A 12420-nucleotide genomic window follows, 5' to 3' on the forward strand; every position below is an offset into this window, starting at 1 on the left:
GGCACGGGCAGAGCTGGGGGCGGGGCCGGGCTAGCAGGGGGCTGTGGGTCGGGATGGAGGGCACGGGCAGAGCTGGGGGCGGGGCCGGGCTAGCAGGGGGCTGTGGGTCGGGATGGAGGGCACGGGCAGAGCTGGGGGCGGGGCCGGGCTAGCAGGGGGCTGTGGGTCGGGATGGAGGGCACGGGCAGAGCTGGGGGCGGGGCCGGGCTAGCAGGGGGCTGTGGGTCGGGATGGAGGGCACGGGCAGAGCTGGGGGCGGGGCCGGGCTAGCAGGGGGCTGTGGGTCGGGATGGAGGGCACGGGCAGAGCTGGGGGGCGGGGTTGGGGTAGCAGGGGGCTGCGGGTCGGGATGGAGGGGCACGGGCAGAGCTGGGGGGCGGGGTTGGGGTAGCAGGGGGCTGTGGGTCGGGATGGAGGGGCACGGACAGAGCTGGGGGCGGGGCCGGGCTAGCAGGGGGCTGTGGGTCGGGATGGAGGGCAAGGGCAGAGCTGGGGGCGGGGCCGGGCTAGCAGGGGGCTGTGGGTCGGGATGGAGGGGCACGGGCAGAGCTGGGGGGGGCGGGGCCGGGCTAGCAGGGGGCTGTGGGTCGGGATGGAGGGGCACGGGCAGAGCTGGGGGGGGCGGGGCCGGGCTAGCAGGGGGCTGTGGGTCGGGATGGAGGGGCACGGGCAGAGCTGGGGGGGGCGGGGCCGGGCTAGCAGGGGGCTGTGGGTCGGGATGGAGGGGCACGGGCAGAGCTGGGGGGCGGGGTTGGGCTAGCAGGGGGCTGTGGGTCGGGATGGAGGGGCACGGACAGAGCTGGGGGCGGGGCCGGGCTAGCAGGGGGCTGTGGGTCGGGATGGAGGGGCACGGGCAGAGCTGGGGGGGGCGGGGCCGGGCTAGCAGGGGGCTGTGGGTCGGGATGGAGGGGCACGGGCAGAGCTGGGGGGGGCGGGGCCGGGCTAGCAGGGGGCTGTGGGTCGGGATGGAGGGGCACGGGCAGAGCTGGGGGGCGGGGTTGGGCTAGCAGGGGGCTGTGGGTCGGGATGGAGGGGCACGGACAGAGCTGGGGGCGGGGCCGGGCTAGCAGGGGGCTGTGGGTCGGGATGGAGGGCACGGGCAGAGCTGGGGGCGGGGCCGGGCTAGCAGGGGGCTGTGGGTCGGGATGGAGGGGCACCGTCGTGCTCCTTGGCTGAGGGAGGCAGGGGTCGAACGTCCCCCGGAGCAGAGGATCCTCCCGCCCCCGCGTTTCCCTGCGGGCGGGGCTCGGGGCTCGCTGTGTATTTGTGATGACGTGGCGCCCACTGGTGGCTCCGTCCTGCTACAGCCACCAGGTCTGTGCTGGGCGCTTTTAGCCACCCCAGGGTTTAACCCTGCCGGAGCTGGACCTCTGGATCCTGGTGGGGCGGGATGCACGGGGCAGAGCTTCCCAGGCCGCAGCATAGGGGGACGGGGGTCAGATGCCAGGCTCTGCTCACATCAGGCCCCCTAGGCACATGGCAGGAGATCCATGCGGTGCCACATCCATGCCCACCCCTCTCGAGAGACCTTGGGCCACAGGACACCTGGGTTTCCCAGCCCTGCCCCAGCCATCACTGGGAGCAGCTGGGGGAAGCTTCTGTTCAGTGAGCCAGAGGAGCCTGGCTGCAGCAGGCCCAGGGGCAGTGAGAATGAGCCTGGGTGTGATGCTGCCATCACAGGAATTGCTGGGATGTGGCACACATGGAGATGTGACCCCCCTGCAGGGCAGTGACATGCTGCACAAGCCTCGTGCAGGATTCTGAAAGGGGCCAGCGGGACCCTGGGGGGCAGACACTGGCCACAAGCCTCCTAGTGCCCAAAGTGGCGACTCAGCCCCATGGGACCAGAGGAAGCAGCTAAAAGGCCTGGGCTCTATGGAGCTCATCATAGAAGCGCCAGGGTGTTCCCTAGTCATGGGCCCAATGCTGGTGACCCCTGGGACAGGTCTACGGCACGGCCATGGGGAATGGGCCCAGTGCTGCTGATCCCTGGCAGGGGCCCACGGCCCGGCCATGGGAAACGGTACCAGCCCCGGTGATCCCTGGGAGGGGCATACAGCACAGTGATGGGGAACGGTCCCAGCGCCAGTGATCCCTGGGAGGAGCCTGTGGCACGGCCATGGGGAATTGATCCAGCACAGGTGATCCCTGGCTGGGACCTGCGGCTTGGCCAAAGGGAAGCGATCCCTGGCAGGGGCCCATGGCCTGGCCAGGGAGAATGGGCCTGCGACACGGCCATGAGAATTGAGCCCAGCGCTGGTGATCCCTGGCATAGGCCTGTGGCACGGCCATGGAAAATGGGACCAGTCATAGAATCATAGAATATCAGGGTTGGAAGGGACCCCAGAAGGTCATCTAGTCCAACCCCCTGCTCAAAGCAGGACCAATTCCCAGTTAAATCATCCCAGCCAGGGCTTTGTCAAGCCTGACCTTAAAAACCTCTAAGGAAGGAGATTCTACCACCTCCCTAGGTAACGCATTCCAGTGTTTCACCACCCTCTTAGTGAAAAAGTTTTTCTTAATATCCAATCTAAACCTCCCCCACTGCAACTTGAGACCATTACTCCTCGTTCTGTCATCTGCTACCATTGAGAACAGTCTAGAGCCATCCTCTTTGGAACCCCCTTTCAGGTAGTTGAAAGCAGCTATCAAATCCCCCCTCATTCTTCTCTTCTGCAGGCTAAACAATCCCAGCTCCCTCAGCCTCTCCTCATAAGTCATGTGTTCTAGACCCCTAATCATTTTTGTTTCCCTTCGCTGGACTCTCTCCAATTTATCCACATCCTTCTTGAAGTGTGGGGCCCAAAACTGGACACAGTACTCCAGATGAGGCCTCACCAATGTCGAATAGAGGGGAACGATCACGTCCCTCGATCTGCTCGCTATGCCCCTACTTATACATCCCAAAATGCCATTGGCCTTCTTGGCAACAAGGGCACACTGCTGACTCATATCCAGCTTCTCGTCCACTGTCACCCCTAGGTCCTTTTCCGCAGAACTGCTGCCTAGCCATTCGGTCCCTAGTCTGTAGCTGTGCATTGGGTTCTTCCGTCCTAAGTGCAGGACCCTGCACTTATCCTTATTGAACCTCATCAGATTTCTTTTGGCCCAATCCTCCAATTTGTCTAGGTCCTTCTGTATCCTATCCCTCCCCTCCAGCGTATCTACCACTCCTCCCAGTTTAGTATCATCCGCAAATTTGCTGAGAGTGCAATCCACACCATCCTCCAGATCATTTATGAAGATATTGAACAAAACCGGCCCCAGGAACGACCCTTGGGGCACTCCACTTGACACCGGCTGCCAACTAGACATGGAGCCATTGATCACTACCCGTTGAGCCCGACAATCTAGCCAGCTTTCTACCCACCTTATAGTGCATTCATCCAGCCCATACTTCCTTAACTTGCTGACAAGAATACTGTGGGAGACCGTGTCAAAAGCTTTGCTAAAGTCAAGAAACAATACATCCACTGCTTTCCCTTCATCCACAGAACCAGTAATCTCATCGTAAAAGGTGATTAGATTAGTCAGGCATGACCTTCCCTTGGTGAATCCATGCTGGCTGTTCCTGATCACTTTCCTCTCATGCAAGTGCTTCAGGATTGATTCCTTGAGGACCTGCTCCATGATTTTTCCAGGGACTGAGGTGAGGCTGACTGGCCTGTAGTTCCCAGGATCCTCCTTCTTCCCTTTTTTAAAGATTGGCACTACATTAGCCTTTTTCCAGTCATCCGGGACTTCCCCATTTCGCCACGAGTTTTCAAAGATAATGGCCAGTGGCTCTGCAATCACAGCCGCCAATTCCTTCAGCACTCTCGGATGCAACTCATCCGGCCCTATGGACTTGTGCACGTCCAGCTTTTCTAAATAGTCCCTAACCACCTCTATCTCCACAGAGGGCTGGCCATCTCTTCCCCATTTTGTGATGCCCAGCGCAGCAGGCTGGGAGCTGACCTTGTTAGTGAAAACAGAGGCAAAAAAAGCATTGAGTACATTAGCTTTTTCCACATCCTCTGTCACTAGGTTGCCTCCCTCATTCATTAAGGGGCCCACACTTTCCTTGGCTTTCTTCTTGTTGCCAACATACCTGAAGAAACCCTTCTTGTTACTCTTGACATCTCTGGCTAGCTGCAGCTCCAGGTGCGATTTGGCCCTCCTGATATCATTCCTACATGCCCAAGCAATATTTTTATACTCTTCCCTGGTCATATGTCCAACCTTCCACTTCTTGTAAGCTTCTTTTTTATGTTTAAGATCCGCTAGGATTTCACCATTAAGCCAAGCTGGTCGCCTGCCATATTTACTATTCTTTCGACTCATCGGGATGGTTTGTCCCTGTAACCTCAACAGGGATTCCTTGAAATACAGCCAGCTCTCCTGGACTCCTTTCCCCTTCAAGTTAGTCCCCCAGGGGAGCCTGGCCATCCGTTCCCTGAGGGAGTCGAAGTCTGCTTTCCTGAAGTCCAGGGTCCGTATCCTGCTGCTTACCTTTCTTCCCTGCGTCAGGATCCTGAACTCAACCAACTCATGGTCACTGCCTCCCAGATTCCCATCCACTTTTGCTTCCCCCACTAATTCTACCCGGTTTGTGAGCAGCAGGTCAAGAAAAGCGCCCCCCCTAGTTGGCTCCTCTAGCACTTGCACCAGGAAATTGTCCCCTACGCTTTCCCAAAACTTCCTGGATTGTCTATGCACCGCTGTATTGCTCTCCCAGCAGATATCAGGAAAATTAAAGTCACCCATGAGAATCAGGGCATGCGATCTAGTAGCTTCCGTGAGCTGCCGGAAGAAAGCCTCATCCACCTCATCCCCCTGGTCCGGTGGTCTATAGCAGACTCCCACCACTACATCACTCTTGTTGCACACACTTCTAAACTTAATCCAGAGACACTCAGGTTTTTCTGCAGTTTCGTACCGGAGCTCTGAGCAGTCATACTGCTCCCTTACATACAGTGCTACTCCCCCACCTTTTCTGCCCTGCCTGTCCTTCCTGAACAGTTTATAACCCATCCATGACAGTACTCCAGTCATGTGAGTTATCCCACCAAGTCTCTGTTATTCCGATCACGTCATAGTTCCTTGACATCACCAGGACCTCCAGTTCTCCCTGCTTGTTTCCAAGGCTTTGTGCATTTGTATATAAGCACTTGAGATAACCTGTTGATCGCCCCTCATTCCCAGTATGAGGCAGGAGCCCTCCCCTCACAGACATTCCTGCCTGTGCTTCCTCCCGGTATCCCGCTTTCCCACTTACCTCAGGGCTTTGGTCTCCTTCCCCCGGTGAACCTAGTTTAAAGCCCTCCTCACTAGGTTAGCCAGCCTGCTGGCAAAGATGCTCTTCCCTCTCTTCGTAAGATGGAGCCTGTCTCTGCCCAGCACTCCTCCTTCATGGAACACCATCCCATGGTCAAAGAATCCAAAGCCTTCTCTCCGACACCACCTGTGTAGCCATTCGTTGACAGTCCAGGTGATCCCTGGTATAAGCCCGCGGCACGGCCATGGGGAACAGGTCCAGCACTGGCAATCCCTGGCAGAGGCCTGTGGCAAGGCCATGGGGAATGGGCCCAGTGACGGTGATCCCTGCCAGGGGCCCACGGTATGGCCATCAGGAATGAGCCCAGCACTGGCGATCCCTGGTAGGAGTCTGCAGCATGGCCATGGGGAACGGGCCCAGTGCTGGTGATCCCTGGCAGAGACCAACAGCATGGACATTGAAAACGGGACCAGACCCGGTGATCCCTGGGAGGGGCCTGCAGCTCAGCCATAGGGAATGGGCCCAGCACCAGTGATCCTTGGCATGGACCAATGGCATGGCCATGGGGAAGGGGCCCAGTGCTGACGATGCCTGGCAGGGGCCCACGGCATAGCCATGGGGAATGGGCCTAGCACTGGCGATCCCTGGCGAAGTGCGGCTCGGCCATGGGGAATGGGCGCTGCACCTGTGATTCCTGGCAGGGGCCTGCAGCATGGCCATGGGGAACAGGCTCAACGTTGGTGATCCCTGGCACAGGTCCTTGGCCTGGCCATGGGGAACGGGCCCAGCGCTGGCGATCCCTTGCAGGGGCCCGCAGCACAGCGGCCCAACGCTGGTGATACCTGGCCCTATTGGAAATCCTGGGAGACGCATGCAATATTTTTAAATTCTGCTGAATTCTGCATATTTTATTTGTCAAAATAACAATATAATCACGCCAGTTTTAATGATTTTGGTCAATTTATTTCAAAATACCTGTCAGCCAGTATGTCTATAACAATACAGAACAAAAAAGATTCTGGTAAAAGCCTCTCCCATTCAGTTAGGCACATCTGCCCCATCCCCCACTCCCCCCCATCCCCATGTGTCCCTGCAGCCCCTCTCCCCTGTCCCTAGGCTCAGTGCTGTCACCCTATTAGCTTCTGAGCTTGCACTCCAGTCTATCCCCTGCCACTAGCCACTCTGAAGCCGTCTGTGATTCCCCCAGAGGCCTGCTCTGTCCAAACCTGACTCCGCAGGCAGCGTGCTGTGATGAATTTCTACTCCTGGGGGAATTCTGCAGCTGGGCATGCACAGAATCCCACCCCCCGCGGGAGAATACATTCTGCCCCAGAAGAGCTGCAGTTCCATATTTTTCCCACCAGAGGCCACTGTGGTGCCAGAACAGCTGGCTGCTTCCTGCTGCTGGCTGTTCTCGCACCACAGTGCCTCTGGTGGGCGAAAGGTGGAACTGCAGCACTTCGTGGGCAGAAATGTCTTTTCTGTGGGAGGAAACAAATCCTGTGGGACACGTGAATTATGCATGTCTGCAGTGGTGCAGAATTTCCCCAGGAGCAAAAGTACTTCACTTAGGAAGGAAAACTCATGCACATCTACCCACTAGGGAACAGCTGGCTTGGTGGCGGTACTGCTGCAATGGGCCTGCGGGTTAGTGTGGATCACAAGTTGAATAGGAGTCAGCACCGCCATGTAGTTGTGAAAAAGCTAATATCTTCTGGGGCAGATTAACAGAAGTGTTGTATGTAAGACACAGAAGGTGACTGTCCCGCTCTGCTCAAGTTGGTGAGGTCTCAGCTGGAGTCCTGTGTCCAGTTCTGGGTGCTGCACTTCAGAAAAGAGGCAAACAGGAAAGTCCAGAGCAGAGTAACAAAAAGGATCGAAGGTTTAGAAAGGAAAGATCTAGACTCCCGTGGTACTGCCTTAGCTGGGTGCTTCTCTAGCTAGCAGCTCAAGGCCCTTCCAGCTCTACATTTGTAGGAGATGTAGAGGTGGTTAGGGACTATTTAGAAAAGCTGGAAGTGCACAAGTCCATGGGGCCGGACGAGTTGCATCCGAGAGTGCTGAAGGAATTGGCGGCTGTGATTGCAGAGCCATTGGCCATTATCTTTGAAAACTCATGGCGAACCGGGGAAGTCCCGGATGACTGGAAAAAGGCTAATGTAGTGCCAATCTTTAAAAAAGGGAAGAAGGAGGATCCTGGGAACTACAGGCCAGTCAGCCTCACCTCAGTCCCCGGAATAATCATGGAGCAATCCTGATGCACTTGCATGAGAGGAAAGTGATCAGGAACAGCCAGCATGGATTCACCAAGGGAAGGTCATGCCTGACTAATCTAATCACCTTTTATGATGAGATTACTGGTTCTGTGGATGAAGGGAAAGCAGTGGATGTATTGTTTCTTGACTTTAGCAAAGCTTTTGACACGGTCTCCCACAGTATTCTTGTCAGCAAGTTAAGGAAGTATGGGCTGGATGAATGCACTATAAGGTGGGTAGAAAGCTGGCTAGATTGTCGGGCTCAACGGGTAGTGATCAATGGCTCCATGTCTAGTTGGCAGCCGGTATCAATTGGAGTGCCCCAAGGGTCGTTCCTGGGGCCGGTTTTGTTCAATATCTTCATAAATGATCTGGAGGGTGGTGTGGATTGCACTCTCAGCAAATTTGCGGAGGATACTAAACTGGGAGGAGAGGTAGATATGCTGGAGGGGAGGGATAGGATACAGAAGGACCTAGACAAATTGGAGGATTGGGCCAAAAGAAATCTGATGAGGTTCAATAAGGATAAGTGCAGGGTCCTGCACTTAGGATGGAAGAATCCAATGCACCGCTACAGACTAGGGACCGAATGGCTAGGCAGCAGTTCTGCGGAAAAGGACCTAGGGGTGACAGTGGACGAGAAGCTGGATATGAGTCAGCAGTGTGCCCTTGTTGCCAAGAAGGCCAATGGCATTTTGGGATGTATAAGTAGGGGCATAGCGAGCAGATCGAGGGACGTGATCGTTCCCCTCTATTCGACATTGGTGAGGCCTCATCTGGAGTACTGTGTCCAGTTTTGGGCCCCACACTACAAGAAGGATGTGGATAAATTGGAGAGAGTCCAGCGAAGGGCAACAAAAATGATTAGGGGTCTAGAAGACATGACTTATGAGGAGAGGCTGAGGGAGCTGGGATTGTTTAGCCTGCAGAAGAGAAGAATGAGAGGGGATTTGATAGCTGCTTTCAACTACCTGAAAGGGGGTTCCAAAGAGGATGGCTCTAGACTGTTCTCAGTGGTAGCAGATGACAGAACGAGAAGTAATGGTCTCAAGTTGCAGTGGGGGAGGTTTAGATTGGATATTAGGAAAAACTTTTTCACTAAGAGGGTGGTGAAACACTGGAATGCGTTACCTAGGGAGGTGGTAGAAGCTCCTTCCTTAGAGATTTTTAAGGTCAGGCTTGACAAAGCCCTGGCTGGGATGATTTAACTGGGAATTGGTCCTGCTTTGAGCAGGGGGTTGGACTAGATGACCTTCAGGGGTCCCTTCCAACCCTGATATTCTATGATTCTATGAGATCTAAGCTTTAGCCCAGTGTACACACCTGTGCTGTAGGAGACCCCCTTGGCCTGAGAAGGGATTTGAACAGGGACATCCCACTTCCCAGGGGGGTGCCCTGGGCAGTAGGTGGGCTATAGAGTGGGGAGAAGATTGACAGCACCTGAACACCCCATAGCCCAGGACTCTCACCTGGGTGATGGGAGAAGGAATGGGACCGGGGTCCCTGTCAGAGAGGGGAATTGAACCAGGGTTTCCCACATCCAGGGTGAATGTGCAAAGCCCTGGGGCTGAGGGTTAAAAGCTGGAGTGATGCAGGTGCTCCTGCTGTTCATGCAAGACCCGGCTTGGGGCTGGACTCCAGGAGAGGGGCTCTGGGCAGTGGCCAGCAGAGAAAGGCGGCCCCTGCAGCCTGGATCTGGGCACCTGAGAGGACCCCCCAGCCCTCGCTGGTCTCTGCTATTGACTGGCTTAGCTGGCTGGCGTTTGGGGAGCTCATTCTTAGGCTCCTCTCTCCCCACGCGGATTGTACAGGGAGCCGGGGCACCCTACACAGGCTTTGGGGATGCTGCTGAGTGGCTGGTGCACACGGAGTCCCAGGTCCCACCCTCTCCCGCAGGGGGAGCAGCGCATGCATATGCACACACAGGTCCCATCCTGTTTAGCAGGCTGCAGTGGCACACACCAGCCCCATGCGCTCCAGCAGGGTGCACTGGTGCATATGCACACACAGGTCCCATCCTGACCAGCAGGGGGCAGCAGCACACACAGGTCCCATCCTGACCAGCAGGGGGCAGCAGCACACACAGGTCCCATCCTGACCAGCAGGGGGCAGCAGCACACATGCACACGCGCACAGACACACACAGGTCCCATCCTCTCTCTCTCTCCCCAGAGCTGCTCGCATCCACTAATCATGCCCGAGGGTGACCAAGGCAGAGCCATCAATGACCAGGCGAGGAAGGGTCTTTAGAACACATTTAATAATAAAACAACAATAGAGAGTGAGCGCCTCCCTGAGGCAGGAAGCTGGATCCCCCCCCAACCAATTAGTGACAACAGCCCCCCCCCACCCCGCTCACTTTCCTTCAAGAGGAGGGTGGGGAACCTGTTTTTTTTCCCCCATTCACCAAAAATTTCCAACCCTTCCCCCCCTTCTCTCAAACCAACAGCAAATCAACACAGAACAGAGAGGGGAGAGTGTCCGCCATGGGGAGGGCCCCAGTCCCAGGGACCGTCCCCCCAGTACACAGCACCAAGGGACACCAGGGCTCTGGCCTCCTGAGCGGGGATCTGCCCCCACGGAGGGCAGAGGGTGCTGGGGGGCTGTTTGGAACAGCCAATATAAAGTGGAAGGATAAATACCAAGAAGAGGATCCCCCACCCGGGCTGGCAGGGGCTGCAAGCTGTAGTGCAATTTTGACTCTCGGCTGCTGCACATGCCCTGGCAGTGGCTGCAGAGATCCGCAGGGCTGGCGTTTCTGATGAGCCCTGATCCCAGTGGGCCACGTTCCAGTGAGAATCCAGCAGCTGCCAGAGCCCCACCCCCAGCCACGGGACCCCGCCCTCGATCCCCTGCTCATGGCCTGCGGGAGAGAGGAATGAAGACTTGGCCCCCAATTTGCCTGAGGCACTGACGGCCTGGACCCCCAGAACGGCCCTGGGAGCACGAGTTACAATCTCATCTGAGCCCCCCTGGCCCCGGGAGAGGGAGGGTCAGGATCCAGGGCTCTGGCTCAGCCTGGCAGAGCGAGGAGTTCCCGGCCCTGAGAAGGGTGTGCTGCCTGGGATCCCAGTGAGAGGATGGGGGGTCTAGGCCAGGGTCTGGCTGCACAGTAGCTCCAGTCCTGGCCCTTCCAGCAGCCTGGCTGTCTTGTTTGCTGGTACCGGCAGTGCTGGTATCTGGACTGGGCCACTAGGGCAAGAGCTGCCCTTTCCACATAGTGCCCACCTGGAGCCCAGAGCCCCCTCAGACACCCCTCCTGCCGGAATGGCTGGGGTCAGTTCAACAGCAAGTGCTGTCTGGGAGTGAGACCAGGTACCTGGCTGCAAGACTAGGCACCAGCGCGTGGCCCAGAGGGCGATGGGGCAGAGCCCGCGGAGTAGGCTGCTCTGGCATCCCTCTCTAGGGCAGAGTCTGCCCAGACTGGGGACAGCTGCACAGGAAAGCCAGGCAAAACCCAGCGCTCTCCATGGGGGTCCTGCCAGGCTATGCCATCCCTGAGGGCCAGCATCGGAGGGCAGTGCAGGGCCAGCTCGGGGCCACCCCCGGATTTCAGACAGGAGACATAACATAATAATTTAGAGATGCTGCAAGCAGGCTGGAGGGGAAGGGGAATGGGGCTGGGGAGGGGGCTGGCCCTACAACGTGGGGTCAGTGCAAAGCGGGGAGCACCTGGGCCAGACCTCCAACCACATGAGAAAATTCCTGATCATAATTAAGAAGATTAATACTGACGTCGAAGGGTTTATTGCACTTGGAGAGACTTTAAATTAGAGCCCAGAATCCTGGCCGCAGCCCCTTGCCGGGCTGCGAGCTCAGGGCTGGTGCAGGCACAGCTGGCGGGCCATGGCTTCGGCTTCCTATGCTGCAATCTTTGGCATCGCTGAGAGTGGCCCCGAGGACCCCTGACTGGAAGTGTCCATCATGTCCTCGGGGGAGCTGCCTCAGACAGGAAGTGGGCTGGGGAAGGCAGGAAGTCCTGCCCAGCTCCATGGCGGTGGCTGCATGGGGTGATTGTGCTTGTCCAGCCGAGCTCCGGCAAGTCTGAGTGGACGGGCAGCTTGTAAACTGTCCAGTTCAGACTCCATGACCCTGTGCCAACACCAGCCGGCCGGACAGAGGGACGGCATTTCACGCTGGGCCGCGGGAGGAGTCCACGGCTCCGCAGAGCCCAGCAGGGCCTCCCGGCAGCCTTCAAGTATTGCCCATGGCTGGAGAGCGCCGCCCTCAGCATCTGACCCGCCGGGGCGCCCGCAGAGGCCAGTGGGTGGCTGCCGGGGTCTGGCGCCGAGGGGAGGCAGAGATGCCACCCCATAGGCACAGAGCGGGCAGGGTGCTCTCCAGTTGCTGCTGCAGTCCTGGGGGCTCACCTCATGGCCCCCCACGGTGGGGCTTCCTTGGGTCTGTGTCTGCCCCATTGGCAAGCTTGCTGGGTGCAGCCCGTTCTTGCTGTGCCAGGCCGCGCCGCCCCTCCCCGATGCTGCTCTGCGGCGGCCGCACCAGAAAAAGCAAACAAGACAGACAGACAAACAGAGCCCAGATGCGCAGAGCAGCCGGGCGGCCCTGGCCCCGCTATGCCTCTGAGGCCGCCTGTGGCTTGAGCTGAGCCTTCTCCATGGCCGTGCCGTAGGGCAGGGAGCGTTTGAAAAACCCCAGCTGCAGAGACAAGAGGCAGAGAAGCCGGGCAGCGAGCGCACAAGGCAGTACTGGAACCCCAGCACGCCCCAGCGGCCCCGAGAACGCCTGCCCCATCTCCCAGGCCCCCTGCTCCCGTCACCTGCCCCACTTCCGACCCCAGAGCTGGGCATAGAACCCAGGAATCCCAGCCCCTCCCCCTACTGATCCCCAAGCTCCAGAGCTGTAACTCCAGTCCTGGGTGGAGTTCTTTCTGGGAGACCCTCGCCTGCC

At 57.9% G+C, this 12420-nt stretch overlaps 1 protein-coding gene across 3 annotated transcripts in view; it reads right to left on the reverse strand.

The window, feature by feature from the left end:
* Nucleotides 1–11243: 11243 nt before the first annotated feature.
* Nucleotides 11244–12420, reverse strand: part of ITGA5 (integrin subunit alpha 5) — a 54224-nt gene continuing 53047 nt past the window's right edge. For all 3 annotated transcript variants that reach the window (XM_073318281.2, XM_073318282.2, XM_073318279.2), the window contains one exon: nt 11244–12168. In XM_073318281.2, coding sequence (XP_073174382.1) covers nt 12085–12168 — 84 coding nt within the window. In that variant the 3' untranslated portion in view covers nt 11244–12084. The remainder of the gene's footprint in view (nt 12169–12420) is intronic.

Source organism: Lepidochelys kempii, chromosome 20 (assembly GCF_965140285.1).
Source record: "Lepidochelys kempii isolate rLepKem1 chromosome 20, rLepKem1.hap1, whole genome shotgun sequence".
NCBI lineage: Eukaryota > Metazoa > Chordata > Testudines > Cheloniidae > Lepidochelys > Lepidochelys kempii.